Source organism: Pteronotus mesoamericanus, unplaced genomic scaffold, assembly GCF_021234165.1.
Source record: "Pteronotus mesoamericanus isolate MK-2021 breed Mesoamerican mustached bat unplaced genomic scaffold, CSHL_Meso_final scaffold_408, whole genome shotgun sequence".
NCBI lineage: Eukaryota > Metazoa > Chordata > Mammalia > Chiroptera > Mormoopidae > Pteronotus > Pteronotus mesoamericanus.
The window spans coordinates 7,681,860-7,700,333 of record NW_026555315.1 but is presented as its reverse complement, the minus strand read 5'-3'; the positions used below and the strand labels follow the sequence as shown (position 1 = coordinate 7,700,333).

The following is an 18,474-nucleotide window of genomic DNA, read 5'->3' as shown; positions in this document are numbered from 1 at the left end:
TGGCTTTCTGTGAAGGTTTCTTTGGGCCAAGAGGTTAGGATATTGGCCTGGGCTCAGGGTGGGGAGATTTAGTATCTGTGACACCGGTGCGTGTGGTGGAGAGTCCGCTGAGACCAGAGCCCAGGGCCTCTTTGGGCTGAGAGGTGATGCACAGCCCAGACCCCCAGTCTTGTCTCAGCACCCGTGACAGGCTAGCCCTGCCGTGGGTCGCCCCATGATTAACCACACCCACTGCACAGGCTCCCAGGTCAGGGCGGGCGCCCGCATGTTTACAGATGCCACATACTGATTGCCGAAGGCTCTCCCTGGCTCTCTCTCCCGCCCGCCGCACTCCACGTGCAGTGTGTCCTATTTCCTTTTGAAACATGTAACAACAAAGCTTTTATTTTATTTTGTTTCCCCTGGGGTCCTCGATGGACTTTTAACAAAGGGTTTTTATGGTCGAAGCCTCCCCTCTCCTGCCCCAAACAAAACCAGCACAACACCTGACCTGTCTGAGCCAGGTCGGGCTGCCCAGCATCTGTGCTCTGGGCCTCGCACTGAGTGGTTTGCTCCCAGTTTTTGAGGAGGCTCTTGACTAAGAAGAACAGACAGATGCTGCCTGGCCGGGTTGTGGAATGACTGGAAAGCTGCTGTGGATGTGAAGTTTGTTTAGAAGTGTCTGGGGGATTGAGAGCACTGTATGCTATGGCCCGCACTGCCTCCCCCCATCCCCATTCTAGTCAGTTCTGAAATGATGTAAATACTAGAACTACCATAGAACTGCACACCAGGCACTCAGAGACTACGACATTCTAGGAAATGAAGGAATGTAGGCTGTCATTGGGCGGCAGACAAATCACCCTGAAGACACAATTCAGAAAAGCCAGTGCAGAGGAATACAGGCCAAGGAGTCTGCTGACTGAGGTCCCTACCCCTCTTTAGAGCTGAGTGTGCTCCTCAGGAAGCCCAGGCCTGTAATTAAGGGCGGGGGGCGGGCGGTGTTTGTGTGCTGACAGCTGAGGCCTTGTGGGGAGGAGACGGTACAGGGCCGACAGGAAACTGGGATGGTAGCAGGGGCTGCGTGCCAGCCCCCCGACCGTAATTCCCGCCCAGGTCTCTCTTGCTCAGCGACAAACTTGGCTTCGCAGCCCACCTGTCCCTGCTGAGGGACCAGCACTGAGGGCATTGGCACCTCTGAGGTCATAACCCCCTCGAGATGGAGCTTTGGGCTTTAAGGGCAGGTTGAGAGGGGATGTTTAACAGTGAGAGACAAGGTGAGAGGCAGGGCTCGTCATCTTCTTGCATTTGGTGCGCAAAAAGGCGGCCCTGGCTCTGTGGGTGTTCCGTGACATCTCCCCTAGCAGCTGGGGTCACTTCTCTGCTCTCACAGCGTGGCGGGGTCTGACCTAGCTGTCCCTCAGGACACGGCACACAGGCCACATCGCCCGGCCCACTCAGAAGGGGGCCTCCGGCCAGATTCAGGAGGAGGACTCGCCTGCTGCGCCCGCACAATGCAACCCTTGTTCCTCTTCCTTGAACCAATATTACCCGAGGTTGAGTGACAGCCCAGGAGAGGATGTGGGTCTCATGCAGGGAGCTGGAATCTTCTTGGCCATTAAAGTCTGTTCACTGCGCCCCTGCGGGAGCCTAGCTCAGGAGTTTCCTGCCCCTGCACATGTGCTGAGTCTGTGCTTGTTTGTGTATGTGGGGGACTGTCCCCACGGGGCACGGTTAAGCTCTACTGCTGGGTCAGGCTTCTTGGTTCTGGGTTCACCATCCATCCTGGAGCAAGCTTTGGTTTTGGCTGCCTCTCCTGCAGCCCAAAGAATTTCCTCCACTGGCTGTCAGATGTCTCCCGAGCAGGGCCGCTCCAAGGCAAAGGCTGGGAACAAAGCGTTGTGAGGAGCGGCTTGTTAATGAACATTTCACAGGGCAGAGGTCACATGTCTCAGCCTGGGGAGACCTTTTCCATGATGCTGCTTCTCATCCAAATCCCTTGTCCCTCATGGACTGGTACTCAGGGCCCCTTTCCACTCAGATTTTACACCTCCCTGTCACCGCCTGGCTTTAACATGGAATTAAATATTTTAAAAATCTTGTATTTTAAAACATTCTTTTCCTTGCTCTAAATTTTAAGTCAGTACATTAATGCTTTGTTTAAAGAAAAAACTACACTGCTTTTTATTTATGGGTAGTGGTTGAGAGGCCTCCCTCCCTGGGAAGCCTGTCAGGTCTCAGCGTTAGTGCTGGGCAGGGCCTTTGGGGGGAAGTGGGGGCGGGCATCTATGAGGGGAGGGCGGCGCAGGCTCTGCACAGCTCTGCTCCGGAGGGCCCGGGGCTTCTGGGAGGCTGTGTGCACAAGGGCTGGGTCTACAACTGCCCTCTTACCTCCACAGCTACCCCTCTGTTGTAATTACTCAGTCACTCCCACCTCTAGACATCCCCGCTTTTTCAGCCTTGCCTTTCCCACCCACCCCCCAGAAAACTTGTCCCCAGGGTTCTGGTCCCTCCCAGATTCGGGCAGGGAGAATCTGTGCCTTCCCCTACTTCCCTTCCCCCAAGAGATCTCATGTCCTTTTCCTAAACTGCCCAGGACCCAGGGCTTGTTCCTGCGTCTCCCTTCACCCTCATGCTGGGGGTGCCTTCTTTCATTCTCCAGATCCTCTCTACGCTTGTCCTCAACCTCAGCAGAAATAACCACCTGGAGCCTTGGCAGGAGTGGGGAGGGGGACACACAGGGTACACGTGAGCGGTGTGGCTCCCGGGAGCAACTGTGGTCAGCCAAGCCACAGGCCACACCCTGCCTGAGCAAGCCCCAGGCGGCCTCGCAGCTCAGCAACCACGCACCCCGCAACGGGCAGTGGTATAGGAGCCAGGCTGCAAGCAGCCGAAAAGCACTGGGCTAGACTTTGAAGTACCCTATGATTTCAGGACCCTCACACAATAATCCCAGGAGGGGAAAAGAGCGGGTATTGCTAAGCCCATTTCTCAGAGGGAAAAGTCAGAGGGGAACTGTCTTTTTTGCAAGAACCCATTTGGTAACTTAAGTGTCAGGGTCAGGCCCCAAATTCTGACCAGCTGCCCCAAGGCCCAGCTCCTTCCAACCCCAGGCCTCCCTTCAATGGCAGCACGGGACACAGGAAAACAGGAGAAGCAGGGGCCTTTATTAATGGTCTGGCAGACATGGTGGAGGTGGAGGTGATATCCCCAGGCCTGGACCTAGGGACAGGCAGAGCAAACGGCCCTCCGAGCAGGCACCCAGCCCTCCCCGCCTCCACCAGCAACCCGCCCCCACCCTGGGTTCTTCCTCCAGCCTCCCCCTGCCTCTGGGAACAGAGCACCAAGAACTGGCAAGCAAGCAGGGCCGTCCGGGCCACAGCTTGGAGTAGAGTGCAGGATCCAGGCTTCTGGCCCCCATAGTGGGAGATCTGGGGAGCTCAATGCATCCCTCTCCACCAGGATGAAGTGGGGGCATTCCTTCTTTGTCCCCCAGAACAAACTCTTGTTTTCTGTGATAGGGGAGAGGGAGTGGGGCTTGGGTCTTTAAGCTGGACCTAGGAAAAGGCCAGAGGTGAGACCACCCCCTAGGAGTTTGTGAGACTCCACCTTTGAACTTGCAGTGTCCCCACTTTTCCTTCCCAAAGACTCTGGTGAGCAGCTCAGAGCCTGTGCCAGGGTGACTGACGGGCCAGTAGGTCGGCTCGAAGACAACTGTGGATTTCAGAGCGAGGGCTTCCCCAACACCAAACTCGTCTATATGTACACAGGACACCACCCAGGTGGCAAGGGAGCAGCTGCCAGGGGCTAGTAGGAGTAGCCACCCTTGGGGCCAAAGGGCTGGGCAGGGCCAGCCAGCTCTGGGAGGTAGGCGGGGCTCTCGTCCAAGTGGGACAAAGGAACTGTGTCCTCCTCACTGACTGGCCTGTCAAACTCGGCCTTGAGAGCGGGACGCTGATTGTCCGGGAAGGCCAGAGAGAAGAGGGCCTCAGGCTCGCACACGAACTTGTACACATAGCGCTCGCCAGCCACCTGCAGGGAGAGGGGATGGGTCAGTCTCTCTCCCCAGGGCCGTGGAGGAGTGGGGAATGGGTCCAGGCTCAAGTGTGGGGTACGTTTCTCTCCAATACTGGTTCCTCTAACCGGCCAATTCCCTTTCTTGTTCATCTCCAATCTCAATCTCTCCATGCTTCTCAGTTACTGTTTACCATTTTTTGGGACAGAAAAATCTTGGGATTGTCCATAATTTCTTGTCCCTTCCGACTGCTTCGTAATCTGCTCCCACAAACTCTGAGAATGCTCTTCTGTTGCCTGTCCCCATCACCCTTCCACCTGCCCCCACCCTCTTGGTCCCTGAACCCTTAACCCCTGACCTTCTGCATGATGCCTTTCTCATAATAGTATCGGAGCGAGCGGCTCAGTTTGTCGTAATTCATGGCCGGCCGGTTCTTCTGGATACCCCAGAGCCTGGCGACCTGGGGGAACAGGAGAGTTTTGGGGTGGTGATGCTAGCTCAGCAGAGGAAAAACGGGGGGCAGGCCAGAAAACACCCTTGAGATTCTTAGCGCAAAATGCTAAGCGGGTCCTGCAACTAAGCACCAGCCCACAGACCCAGGTTCGATAAGAGTTCAGGTCAGATAAAGTGACAACAATGGTAAAGACATATGCCACTTGTTCCCAAGTTCTGTCATCTCCAGGTCCCAAAGCTGTTGGGAGGAACGGTAGGGACATCCGAGAGGCCTACCTCCTCAGGCTCAATTAGTTTGAATTCCATCCCCCGACCTGTCCAGGCAATGAAGTGAGCGTTTGTTGGGTCGTCTAGCAGGGCCACCAGAAACTGCCACAGCTGCAAGGCACCCCGGCGCTGGTAGGGTGGTCCCTCTCGGAATGCTCCGACCCCTTCCTGCTTAATGTCTCCTGGGGAACACAGCAAACAGGGGGGCAGGGTTTGTGCCTTCAGGTCCCCCAAGCAACCTTCTCTCCCAGGAGTCTTTCCAGGCCCTTTCTCATGCAGTATCCTGATTCCCAGGTGACACAATCAGGGGGTGTGGATAAGACCCCTTGACCCTCATGAAATCACTTCTCTGACCTTCAAATTTCTCAGGGACAACACAGACATCATCTGGGAATGGTCGCACAGATTTCTCATAGCCATAGCCTGGGGGAGGAAGTTGGGGGTCACTCAGGCCTGGGGATTCACTGATGAGACCCCAGGGTGTCCAGAGGGACTCCTGGCCAGGAGACCCTCCCCCACGGCAGGGAGGAGAGGGCTGCCTTACCCGCGGTCCCATCACCTGGAGAGGGTCCAGGGAAACCCTCTGCGTGAAGGTACATTGACGCACACCCAGGGACATCTGGGGGTAGAGGAAGAAGGGCGGAGGCATTACAGGAGGCTGAGGTGGAGACGGGGGCAGCAGGCCTACGCACAGTTCCAAACTTCCTGCCAGCCTTTCTGCTCAGTTCCCAGCTGCCTGCCTACCACCGGTCCCAGGGGAAGTTCACCCAGAGTGGGTGTGAGGCTGGAGCCCCTCAGCGTGCGGGCTGGGCCAGAGGGCGGGGACGGCAGCAGCTGGGGCTGGTAAAGCTGTTCCACAAGGCCCAGGATTCCAGGGAGCAGCTGTTTCCTGTGAGTTTAAGGGGAGGAGGGGGGCATAGAGATGAACCTCCGGGGAAAGGGTTCAGTGTCCGGGTCTAAGGCTCCCTTGGAATGGGCTAATCTCCGGTCAGCAGGTCAGATTCCCTGCCCAGTGTGTGTGTGAGGGAGGGGTGAATGGAGGTAAGGCGGAGTCGGGGGGCAGTGAGGGAGAGACTCCATGTCTCCATATCTTGGGAAGTGGCAGTGGGCATGGGGCCGCGGTTTTTTTCAGGTCTGACAGCAGAGCACATTCCACTCCATTTCATTCCATTCCATAGGATTGAAGCCTCCCCGCTCCACCTGGAGGCGGTTGCCGGTGTGAAGCCACCCGTTCAAGTTCCAGCCCCCTTCTGCCCTACCCCCTCCACTCCCACCTATGAATGAGATGGTGAAACCCGACACCTCCGGGAGGAGGCGGGAGGGTGGGCTCATTCACGCAACCATTTTGTGAATGGAATTCCTGACTCCATTCAGAGGAAGCTGAAGGGGGAGGGGCAGGAGTTCAAGGGCATGAAACATGATCTCCTCCGGTCTACATCCTTTGAAGGTCAGCAGCAAGAGCGTCTCCCTCCCCTTTCCTGCATCTCACTGCCAGGCGTGGCTCAGGCTTATGCCCTGGGGTTGAGGAGAGGTATACCCTTCTGGGTGGGTAGCCTTGGGGTTTATGGTTCATTCCCTTGCCCCTAAAAGCCTAGGCATCAAAAAAAAAAAAAGGGGAAATTCGAAAGCTCTGGCCAGTTCTGAGCCCACTCAAATCGCTGAATTTATTTTTCTCATGCAAGTTTGCATAGCAGCTCAAATGTGGGGATCATAACAATGTAACAAGCCAAGGTTCTCTGGGCCCTTAGTCACTGAGGACGACCTCCCGCTGCACTTGGGGCGGTGAACTACAGCTATTTATGAATATGGCTGAGCCCGTCTCACTCAGGTCAGCACCAGGGGGAACTAGAATTTACAGCGGTCCCTACTTCCGGTATCCTGCGCTGGCCAGGGTGGCGGGTCATCCATCAACTTTTAGGCATGAACAAGGTTGTGGAAACCACATATTAACCCTGATTCCCAAGTGGAAGCTATGAGCCTGGCTAGTTTCAAGTTCATGTTTCTTTTCATTCAAATCTCTTTGTATTTTTAAGTGTCTGTGGGGACAGAGGACAGCCTATTCATCTTATTCATTTTTGTATCCTCCAACTGCACACATTCATGCTCTCGAACACTATTTTGGCATTCGTAGGCAATTAAAACCCCCGACACCTGCTAAATAGACGTAGAAAGAAATGCCTTAACTTTCCTAATAAGTCACATACTACTCGCAGGCAAGGACCTACATCCCATTTATCATTGATTTGAGTACATTTGCTGACTGAAAAACGACAATTCTTTCGCAGCTATGAAAAAACGGAATGGATGAGATTTATGAACTAGTAAAAGGATAAGAAGGTAAAAAACTTTTGGAAAGACGTTCTGGGGGTTATCCCATGTCACCCCACTCAGCAACCTCACCCCAACCCCTCCCACCCGGAGGGTCTCTTACCCGAGTCGTAGGCGAAGTCCGTCTGCTCTTGTTTGATCACCACCCCCGCCCCTGGGTACCTGTGCCCATTGACCCCACCCTGGCCCATGGCCAGCTGTTCATACAGGGGGTCAAGGTATTCCTGCTTGAAGCTCTGCTGGGTATAGGGTGGGCAGGGCTCTGACAGCTGGTGTTGGTAGGGGGCTGGGAGGGGTTCCCGGCCCCCTCCCTGAGAGGATGTGAAGGAGTGGCAAATATCCAAGGGCTGCTGGAAGACGGAGCTGGATGTGGTTGAATGAGAAGGAAAAGAGTATTAGATTGAGCCCTCCCTGTGCCTGCCACTCCCAGAGCTTGCAGAGTAGGCGCCACTGTGAGGGTGTCTGTCAATTTCCCTTCCTCCCTGCCTCCCCCCACCACACCAGGTCTTCTAAGGGCAGCTGCAGAACACTCTGGGACTGAGAAAAAACTGCCAAGATCTGGGCCTGCATTCTGGGGGTTCTCCTTACCTATGCTCCCCGAGGTACCCATGGCCAGGGTGGGGCTGGGAGGTGCCGGAGGATCTCAGAAAAGTCCGTTGTTCTGCCCGGGGATAGGGCTGCAGGGGCGACTGTCCGGGGGCACCAGGGGCAGGGGACTTGATGGCGATTTGTCTAGGAGGGTCATAGGCACTGGAGTTGAGGGGGAGACAGGGGTGAGGGAGCAGAGAAGCCGAGCGCGCATCTTTGAACCCTTCATCCATCCCCAGAAAACTGAGGGCACAGGGATTTTAGGGGAAGGAAGAGAAGAGGATGCTGGGAAAGGAATGGCATGAGCCAGACTCAGCCCCAAACTCTTCTCCTTTCATAAAAGCTGAAACTGGGTGCAGCTGTGAGAACACCGCTCTCCAGCCCAGAGCCATTGGGTTGGGTGGGACAGTGGCTTCTTCAGTGGAAACAAACTCAGCCCTGGCCTTAACGCATGCGCCCTGAACCCCCTGCTGCGGGTTTCATCCTGATCACGCAGAGGAAATCTTGAGCTGTCCCGCTCCCTGGTAGGGGCGTGGAAATCCTTTCTGCTGTCTAACTTGCATCTCAGCCACTGCCTCTGCTCGGGAGCGCCTCCGTCCTGCCTCCGTCCTGCCCTTCCTGGGGCTTCCCGGGCTCACCTGGAATAAAGGCACTGCTCGCCATGGTGGTAGGGGAGAGGCGGCTTCCTGCTGCAGGACAGGGCCGGGTCTGTGCGGGGACTCTGGGGCTCCTTCTTGATCCTGGTGGTGGGGCTGTGGAAAGCTACTGCGGGGATTGGGGTAGGGGGGGCAGAGCAGGGGGCCGAGTGTCACAGAAAAGGCCGTAAGAGCTTCCAACACCTTCTGCTCCCTGAGGACCAGCTGGGTAGTGGGTGCAGCCCCACCCCTCTCTGGGTTTCAGTTTTTAGATATTTGTAGTCAGACATTTTAAACAAGTTTGGCTATTTACATTATGTATCGTTTTATACATCAGGCAAATGTCCAACATTAACCAAAGAAACAGTCTAGAGTTAAACATTTAATGCAACCTCACGCCCCCACCCCCAAAAAAAACCTTTGCCAGGGTGAGCACCTGCAACCTAGGGCCTGTGGTTTTCCTGAGCGCTCTGGAAAATTCCAAGGGAAAGAAATGTTTTCTTATTTGGGGCTATAAAGAATCTTTCTTTTTCTGGTTAAGGTTGGATATTAGCCCACTTGCCCGTCAGCTGACTAACATTATACACATGCTCCTAATTATCTGTGAAGAACACTGGCCTTTCCTGTGGCCCCTGCTGGGTCCGCAAACTCCAGCCACTATGCAGAGCAGCGAAGAGTTGGCTCCAAGTCGACAGTGTGAGATTCTGTCTTACTGCAGTCGGGTCAAATGCCTGTTAATCGGCCGTTCCGTTATCTGCTGTTTTCGATTATGTGTGTGCCCTGTTTCATGTCATTGGCGAAGACCGTCGAGAGCAAAGTATCTGACATTAAAGCAGGGTTTTTCAACAGCCGCACTATTGACATTTGGGCCAGATAATTTTTTGTTGAGGGGGGTGCTCTCCTGAGCATTGCAGGGTGTTGAGCAGCATCCCCAGCCACTACCTACTAGAAGCCAGGAACATCTACCTCCTGTTGGGGCAAACAAAAATGTCTGCTGACGTCGCCACATGTCAGGGGATGGTGAGGGCAAAAATAGCCCCCAGGTTGTATGAAAGTAACTTAGAATGGTAGACGTGGACCAAGCCCCCCATTTCAGGAGGAAGGAAAGGGAGAATCAGAGAGATGAGGTGTATGCTCCAAGGTCACACAGCTTCAATGGAGAAAGCCCCGATTTGAACCGAGGTCTTTGGGTCCAAACTCAAGAATGGGGAACCCTGCCCTTCACCCTTTTCTTTAGGAGAGAACAAGTTCATCTTTTGTCATTCTCCGTCCCTATGACTCATTTCCTGCCCTTCCCCACTCCCCATTCCCTTTACCCAGGGCCCTCGACTCACAGTTTTCTGAGTGGAAATCAGGAACAAACTGTTCATCGCTATCTGGTACCTGAGCTGTGGAGAGAGGTCAAAGGTGAGTCTGGGATGGGAAGCCCTGCCTGGCAGCCCCTGGGAGATACTAAGCAGCCCTGCAGACTCCACTAGCCCAGAAAAAGAAACCAGCCTTCCTAGGAATAAAGGCAACTCCATACCAGGTCCTAGTGCCCTCCATCTCTGGGCTCCGTTAAGACCCTGGAGGGGAGGCTGCAAATTCCCAGAACCTGTCTGAGCAGATTCCAGTCTTTTCCTAGATGCTTTGTCTTTATTCTCTCCAGTTTTCGGAAGTGAATGCAGCCCTGCCCCTCAGAGTTCACAAAGCGCACCCAGAGCTGACAGCAGTCACATCTGGGATGGGCAGGCCTTACAAAGAGTGAGATCCTGTGGCTTTTGAATCACATGGGGAGTTTCTGAACCTGGGCTAAACCCAGAAATCTGTGTTTTATACAATCTCCAGGGTGAAATCTAGATCCTGGGAAAGGAGATGGGATGGAGACAAAAGAAGGTGGTTTGAGAGAACTAAAAAAAATAAAATAAAAATAAGAAAAAGAAAAGAAAAAGGATGACCATGGGAGAGGCAGAGGCTGGGGACACTGGGAGGTCTGGTGCCTCATCCCTTTGATGTGCAGCTAGGAGAGCGGAGGGCTCCCTAGGCATGGAAGTCTGAGGAGTGTTCCCAGGGTGCCAGTGTGGGCAGAGCTGGGCTTGGGGATTAGGCAGCAAAACTAAAATAGAACAGGAGCTCATCCACGGCCTCCAACATGGATATCCGGATTGATTTCTAGTTCTTTGCTGGCCTTGCCAACTCCTTCAGGTGGGTATGCAGCTGAGTGCCTCCCCTGACCCCAGAGTCTGTCCATTTTTGCCCCTCTCTCAAGAACAGAGTGGGTCCAAGTGAAGTGATAAAACCCAAGGAGACTGCTCTCAGACTGGACAGCGGGCAAGCTGACGGGTTTAATGGAGGGAGCTGGGAATGGCTGGGAAGGGTGAGGGTCCAAGGAGGGGGACAGCTCGAGAACACTCCCACTTTGCCCTCGCCTGTACAAATACATACCCCAAGCTTTGCTCCTGGGCAAAGGCTCCATAGTTTCTCCCTTGGATTTCAGCCACAGCTTCTGATCAGAACCCCCTACTTCCACTCTCACATCCTGTAGTCAGTTGTTCTCTACATAGTTGTCAGAATGATCTTTTTCATAACCAAGTCAAATCCCAAACTCCTCCCCTAGGTCTCCATGGCCCCGCAGGGTCTCACGCTTCTTACCTCTTTGACCTGCCTCTCCCAGCCCTTTACCCTCCAGAGCTCTGGTCTCCTTTTGGGTCCTCAAAGCTGATCAGCTTGATCCCTCTTCCCCAGGTCTTTGCCTGCCTGTTTTTTCTGGCCACTGAAGTCTTAGCTCACTTTGTCACCTCCTCAGAGACCTCTGCCCACCAGACCAAAGTGGTCCCTCCCAGCCCTTTCTCACTTGTTTTATTTTCCCCCAAGCATGTATGGCCTTCTGTTTACATGTTCATTGTCCATATCCTCTGCCAGAGCGTTAAGCTTGCCGAGGGCAGGGCTTTATCTATCTTGTTTGTCTGATTCCCCAGGACCCCAGGAACAGGCTCTAGCTCAGGACAGAAACTCAATGCATTACTTGTTGCCTCGGTGAGTAAACATACAATGACCTCTGTCCTCAGGCTGGTGGGAGCCAGCTCCTTGGGCCTGGGAGCAAGGACTGAAGAGACCCTAATCTGCCAGCTCTTCCCTCGCCCTCAGGGCTCCCCCTCCCCACTACCAGGTATCTGCAGAGGCAGGGCCTCTGGGGAAAGCTCTTCTCACAGGGGATACTTTACAACGTGGCAGGAAAATTCTTCACCAACCTGCTTTAAGTATCAGAGGTACCAAGTGTTTTAAAATACATGTTACTGCCCTGGCTGGTGTGGCTCAGTGGACTGAGCGCTGGCTTGCGAACTAAAGGGTCACTGGTTCAATCCCCTGTTTAGGGCACATGCCCGGGTTGCAGGCCAGGTCCCCAAGTGGGGGGGCGCGCCAGAGGCAACCAAGCATTGATGTTTCTCTCCTTCTCTCCCCCTCTCTGAAAATAAACACACAAAATCTTAAAATAGTTGACTTCTTGACAGAGCGATTGGGAGGAGGGCGTTTAAGAACCAGGAGCCACCAGCAGCTAAAAAACTTATGAAACGTCAGCGTAACAGTCAGCGTAACACAGTTCTAAAGTGATCAAACAAGTCAGTAGGACATGATGACACCCCCTGGCAAGAACAAACAAAAACACAGGGGCGCCACCAGGGCACAAAGGCAACCGGTCCCAAACTGGCCAGAATCAAGAATCTGGGGACACTGTTACACCTCGGATTCCCAGCATCCCCACCCCCCCTTTAGTCTCATCCCACAGGTCTGGGGTGGGGTCCAGGTGCAGGTTTGGGAAAATACTCCCCAGGGGTGCATGGCCCACATCCAACCAGGCTGTGTCCTCCCCGCCCCCCGCCCCCGCCCCCCCCCACAGGTGGCAGACTGGGAGTGGTGGGAGCAGGATGAGTGACGTTTCCCTCCCTGCTAGCGAGGCAAGAAGGATCCCCAGGAGGTGGTGGCGTGCAAACCCGGGAGGCTGAGTACTTGGGCCCCCTCTGGGGCTTCCTTAACGGCTGCTTTCTACTGACGCAATGGGCCGAGGGCATCTCCTGTTGGGGGCCTCCCCCAGGACCCCAGAGAGCCCTAGGGGTCATCTTGCCTTTCCTCCCATCTCAGGCCTGAAGGTCTGACCAGGAGCCCCTCTTCACAGACCACAGCCCTGGAGAGGTGGTGCCATCCTCTTCCCCCCGCCAGGGGAAATCAGCGAAAAAGGGCTGGGGCACGAACCCCTGTCACCGCTGGCCCTTCACTAGACCACTGGCTTCTCCCAAAAGGGCAGGGCAGGACAGGGCCTCAGTCGCCCAAAAACTGTTGAAACAGGAAGAGTAACATTGTGCTTCGTGTTCCTGGAGAGCAGGAGAAATTCTAATGACCATGTTTGGTCTTGAGTGTACACCACTCTCTGTATTTATTTGTTGACTTGGCTGAGCTCTGGCTGCCAAGCCAGTGTGGCAGTCTTCCCCCAACTCCATCCTGGCACGAGGGTGGAGTTTATCTGCCTGAGGACATGGCAGGGTATGAAGGATAGGGAAACAGCCAAGCCAGCATAATGCCCAAAGAGAGGGGAGATTTTAGGGAACATCCCTCTAATGAGGGGGGTGGGCAGCAGAAGAGAAGGGGCTTGGGGACATCCCAAGCAGGGCTCCCAAACTGGAAGGTTAAACAAGCCGAGCAGCTAACCAGCCCAGGTTCGCCACCCACCCACCTACACCATACAGGTCCCATCACCCTCTCTCCCTTTCCTAGGGTCCAACTGCAGCAGGAAGGCGCCTCCTAAGGAGTCCTAGTGGAGAGGCAGGGAGCCCCACTCCAGAGCTCCTGCTCAGGCCTCAGCGCTCACCCTTACCCCTCCCCCACCCCGGCAGTCTCTGTACTGGAAGGAACCAGTTCTCTATCTGTGGAGGGGACAAGAGCCTTCTAGAAGGGAAGGAGCCAGAAATATGTAGAAGGAAAGTATTGTAGCTAAGAAAGACTCGGGGAGGGGATTAACCTCCCCTCTCCCCACAGACATGCTGAGGAACTGGCGTGCATTCACACGGGTTCACACACACCCTAATTCCTTTCACTCCACAGCAGCTCACGAGTGAAACATCCCCCCACGCACACCCTTCATACATAGGATCTCCTCTGGACTTACAAAGACAAAGGGGGAAACCAGAGGGCAAGGGGACTGGAAACCTCGGAGGGGGACTGGGGAGCGGAGGGGAGCAGAGAGACCCGTCCCTTTGAGACTCTCATAAAGGATATGGATCATTCCCTTTCCAAAAAATCCACACTCCTGTGCGTGTGGGGTACCCCAACAGCTTTACAGTGTCAGAGGGCGCACAGACCCCTGCAACTATTCTGCAGAGCTTCTGGGACTCCACAGATCCCAGCCCCACACAAAGGACACGCATGGCCCAGGGTCAATGTTCCTTTCTACCAAATAGACCAAAGTCATTGTCCCCAAGGGTTCGCCACGAGCCAGGAAAGGAACCCCGGACCAGAAGCAGCGCACCTTTTACCATAACCCGGCAGAGCTTGGGTTCAGCCTGCCCAAGCCTGCGTTTTCCTACGGCAGCCCGAGCCTTCTTCCGGCCACCCCACAGACCCGGCCACCCCGCAGACCCGGCACCCCGGAACCAGACACGCCCTCTTAGACCCAATTCATCCCCTTCACTCTGTCCAGAAAACCCCCAACCCCGATGATATCTGAACCGTCTGCCTGCCCCCACAGAGCCCCCACTCACATCCCCGTGATGCTCGGACATTGGACTCTGAGCCCACCACCACGTTGGCCAGATCCAATCCGGGTACCCCCCTGAATTTTTCACTATCCCCCCACCCCCGTGCCCTCCCCTCTACAAGGATCTGCTTCTTGTCTCCCCATTGGGGCTTTAGGGAAAAAAATCAAACTGAGGGAGGGAGGTTGGACTCCAGCCCCCATTCCTACTGACGCGCCCCATTACTGGCAAGTTTCCAAAGGAACTAGTCCCTCCCTGCCACCCCCAAAGTCCCCCTGGGCTGTAGAGGTCACTGACCTGGTGGGAAGAGGCAGGAGAGGAGGCTGGGGTGGTGCTGGGACGGTGCAGGGGGACAGGGCCCCGGCAGCTGCATCTGTCTCCGCAGAGAGAGTGAGAAGGCGCGAGCGGCCTCAGCATCCCCCCCTCAGGCCTGGCCATCCATCGCCAGCTGGGAACCTGAGCTGCTCCCTCAGAAGGAAGGAGAGGGAACCAAGGAGATCCCAGCGCGCACCCCCGCTCTGCCTCGCGATCCCCACCCCCACCTCCCCACCCACTGGATTTAAATGTACAGAGACTCCCAGGGCAGCAGCATGAAACACACACTTGCTGTCACACTGACACATGCAGATAGACACATGTACAGTCTCTAAACCCCCACTGCCAAGGGGTGGGGCTTCCAAGGTTGAGAGGAGACGAGAACATTTTTCTCCCTTTCCCATTGCAAACCCAGGCACAAATGGACCAGCTGCTGCCAAAATGCCAACCTCTGAGCCTACCCCTAAATCGCAGCTCCAGGAGCTGCCCGCTGTGGGGAGCGCAGAGACCCTCAGCTGACAGACAAGGAGCCTGGCGGGCCAGACAGAAATCAGGCGTTGGGAACGGAAGTCTTTGAGAGACCGTGGAAACTGACACCTCTGTGTTCTTCAGCCTCAGCCCAGCTCTGGAACCTCGGAAGCTTGGGAGGAGGATGGGCAGACTGGGTATGGCTCGGCTTTGCATTCGGAGCTGGGCACCCGAGACTTGTAGAGCCGAGAAAATATGCACAACACCCTCAGAACCCCCAAATCCCTCCAGCACCCAAGTCCCCGGTGAGGCATGAATGCCACAAAATGTCTCAGTCACTTGCACTATACCAAACAGTCATTCTTTTAACACAGATTTTTGGAGATACCACAGTGGTCAAGACAGATCTAGTTACATTCCAAGGCTCTAATCAGGGGTCTTCCCCTTCTACCCCAATCTTTTATAGAGGGTTCCAGAGGAGCTGGGTTGCAGTTTCAAAAAAAAAAATCAGCAAGGATGCCCAGTTGGAGGGCTGGGGAGATTCTAAGAAAGAGAACCCCTTCGAAAAGGCATTCCTAGCGTTGTGGTTTCTTGGTTTTCAGTGTTAAAATAAAGGGACCTAAGATGGGGCTGTTAGCCCTTCCTTCTCAGAGGCTGTCTAACCACCATTACCCTCCTACCTGCAGCCCAGCCAGCGACAACCTCAGGCCCCACCGAAGCACACCGATGACTCCAACCAGGAGACCGCCGAACACACTTCCCCACTGAGCCAAGGCCCAGCTACTGACCCCACCTCGGCCAGCGTGCAGCTACAGCTAACACCCTGGGAAACAAGGTGGGGGGGGATTTGCCTGGGGTGGAAGAATTCAGGAGGAAAGGAGGAGGGAGGATCAGTTGCCATCAGAATTACAATCAAGGCCTTTGGAGGAAGAGGGGGTAGCTCTAAGCCCTCTGACAAAGTGCTGCAAAAAAGAATTATTTAAACTTTTGTTGTTCTTTGGCTCAGACAGAAAATTGTTTGGCACTGGGATTTGGGAAGAACAGAAACCAAGGGTTTAGGTAAAAATCAGTGCTTTGGCAGCTCCTGAAGACAGGTAACAAATTAATTGCTCTTTTTCCTCATCCTCTTCTTCCTCACACCCCTTCCCCCCTGCCTCCCAACATATCCCAACACACACCTCAGCCGGGTGGCTGCTGCCAAACAAATTTTGCAAATGAAAATTTCAACCAGGAAAACGGGCCTGGGGCCAAGTTCCATTCAAATAAGCAAATACCCCACACAATGGTCTGATTCATCCCCAGGCCTAGTTACACAAGCCTGGCTCGGGGTAGAGAAAATAAATATCAATATAAGTGTCCACACTGGGCGCTGGGGAGAGCAGAAAGGCTGGGGACTTGGGGAGGGGGCCTTGGAGAGCTTCTTCAGGCCAGGGAGAGAGGAAGTGGGCTAGGTGGAATACCAGGGTAGGGAGCAGCCCCCCGCCACAGTCATAGAAAAGGTCACGAAACTACTCACCTTCAGCGAGCCACGTCTCCTGGAAGTGACTTAGATCCTGGAAGAGATCTGAGGAGTGAATAATGGAATTGGAGAAGGTGAGGTGGAGGTGATGGTGAAAAAGAGGGGGCCCCAGTGAGCCCGCGATCCTCCTTGGGGTTGTAGGGGCCGAGAAAGATCAGAGTCCCTTGGAGGGTGAGTCTTTTTGTCAAAAGGGCGGGGGTTCCAGGATCGCTTCTCTGGGCGTATGTGGTGGGGAGGGTCGCGGTTTGTCTCTCTGGCTCTTTACCTTCGGAGTCGGGGGGCGGCAGGGAACCGGGGTCCATGAGCTTCCCCTGCGGGACCATCAGCGCTTCGCGCAAGCTCCCATTTCCGGGTGATTTCTGCGGGAAAGGGGAAGAATGCCCCAGAGTCACCCTGAGCCCTGCTGGGCAAGGGGGTGGGACTGGGTTCCCGGGGTGGCTCAGGGGCCGGGCAACCCTGGACCCCACTAGAAACGCGGGGAAGGGGCTGTGGGGCGGAGTGCAGGGCAGGGGCGGGCGTGGAGGCAGGCGCGGCGCTCACGCTGCAGAAGGTGTAGGGCACTTGCTGGTCCAAGTATCCGCCTTTCATCCTCCGCTCCATCCGGCCGCTCCCTCCGGCCGTAAGGCCCGGGCCCCGCGCGGGGGCAGAGACCTGGGGGCGGGGGTGGGGGCTGCGTTCGCAGAACGTCCTGGGGAGGCAGCGGGGTGGGGGTGGGTAAGGGCGACGGGGAGGGAACGTCCCCAGGCTCTGGGTCCGACGGCAAAACTTCTCCGACTCACTCAGGCGATGGTGGGGGGTGGTTTCCGCTTGCTGAGCCGAGCGCCGCCACCACTCCCCTCCCGCCAAAGGAGGTCCCACCTGCTCCTGGGAGTCGGGGTCGCCGTTTCGGCTGGTTTCTGCAGCCCTGCTCTGCCCAGGCTCGGTTACATAAGACACGTGTGTGTGTGTGTGTGTGTGTGTGTGTGTTCGTGTGCGCGCGCGCTCGAGCGCGGAGGAGCAGGCGAGGCGAGCACCATTCGCACGCCCACAACTCCCGCGCCCCCTCCAACCCTGTATCCCAGCGCCTCCCACCACCCATCCTGGAATCTGCGGAGGTGGCGGTGAGAGAGTGTGGGGTGTGCTGGCGGCGAGGCACGGAATCACGGACACTCTCTCTCCCTCCCCCTCCCGCAGCCTCACCTGAGGCCGCAGTTTCAGTGCGGGAGCCGCGAGGGGGGGTGGTCCCGAGCTTGCCCCGGGGCCGCAGCGAGGGCCGCGGGGCTAGGCGGGAGCGAGGCGGACCCGGCCCCGGGTCCCCCGCGCACCAGCTTGTTTTCCGGGCGTCGCGAACAGTTGTGAGCCCGGAGAGGACGCTGATTGGTGCTTTTCCTTTGCCTCGGCCCAGGCTCTCTCCCCCCACGACCCCCCCACCCCGTTCCCTTTGTTTCATTGACTTTTGTGAATGAAACCCCAGGGCCGGGCACGCCCGCCAATCCGGAGACTCGCTTCGCTAAGCCGGGGGGCGGAGTTTCCCAGCCGCCAGGGCCAATCGGAGCGCAGAGGCTGCTTCCCGGCTTCATTCACTGCCTGGGCTCTCATTCATAAAAAAATAAACTCGTGGCCGAAGTTCATTCAGAAAGAGCGGAGAGAAAAGGAGGGAAGCTGAGGGCAGGACGGCTTCTCTGCGGGGCGCGACAGAGTCCCTGGGTCTGAGGCTCAGCGAGCTCCTGCGGCTGGCTTCTGTACGCTTCTCTGTGTTTCTGCATGTGCGGGGGAATGTGAACGTGCCTCTGTGTGCGCCCTGGGCGGAGGCGACCGGACTTGTATGCCCAGCGGAACAATAATAACTAGCATTTATGAAGTGCTCCTCTTCCACGTGCTCATTTCATCCCCATAACCTGGCGAAGTGGCTGTATTGTCTCCATTTTACAGAGATTGAAAATGAACCCTCAGAGGGGGGTGATGACTTGGCTGAACCACTCAGTCAGCTTCTGGGGTTTACAGTTCGCCATCATCCACGTTCTCCTGTGCACCCCTTTGAGGTCGCAATTAAATGAATTAAAGCTATGGGATAACAACTAATACACAGTAGGCACTCAATATTCGTAAGCTGGCATGGAATCCAGGCTTTTCCTCAAGGGTCTGCTCTGCAGAGCAGTTCTGTGACCCACTTTCTATTGATTGCAGCAGAGGCCCCAGCTT

At 55.6% G+C, this 18,474-nt stretch overlaps 1 protein-coding gene across 3 annotated transcripts; it reads right to left on the bottom strand.

Annotated features, from left to right (window-relative positions):
• Positions 1 to 3,682: 3,682 nt before the first annotated feature.
• Positions 3,683 to 16,633, bottom strand: ETV4 (ETS variant transcription factor 4). Of its 3 annotated transcripts, none has more exons than XM_054593275.1 (11): positions 16,559 to 16,633; positions 16,291 to 16,338; positions 9,600 to 9,653; positions 8,269 to 8,395; positions 7,631 to 7,792; positions 7,146 to 7,405; positions 5,259 to 5,333; positions 5,069 to 5,137; positions 4,724 to 4,896; positions 4,353 to 4,454; positions 3,683 to 4,011 (listed from the first exon to the last, which is right to left on the bottom strand). In XM_054593275.1, the coding sequence occupies exons 1-11, from the start codon at positions 16,614 to 16,616 to the stop codon at positions 3,787 to 3,789; spliced, it is 1,353 nt and encodes a 450-aa protein (XP_054449250.1). In that variant the 5' UTR covers positions 16,617 to 16,633; the 3' UTR covers positions 3,683 to 3,786. The 3 variants fall into 3 exon arrangements, with proteins under 3 accessions (XP_054449250.1, XP_054449252.1, XP_054449251.1); XM_054593277.1 differs by having other exon boundaries at positions 7,631 to 7,774; XM_054593276.1 differs by having other exon boundaries at positions 8,269 to 8,392.
• Between the last annotated feature and the right edge of the window lie 1,841 nt (positions 16,634 to 18,474).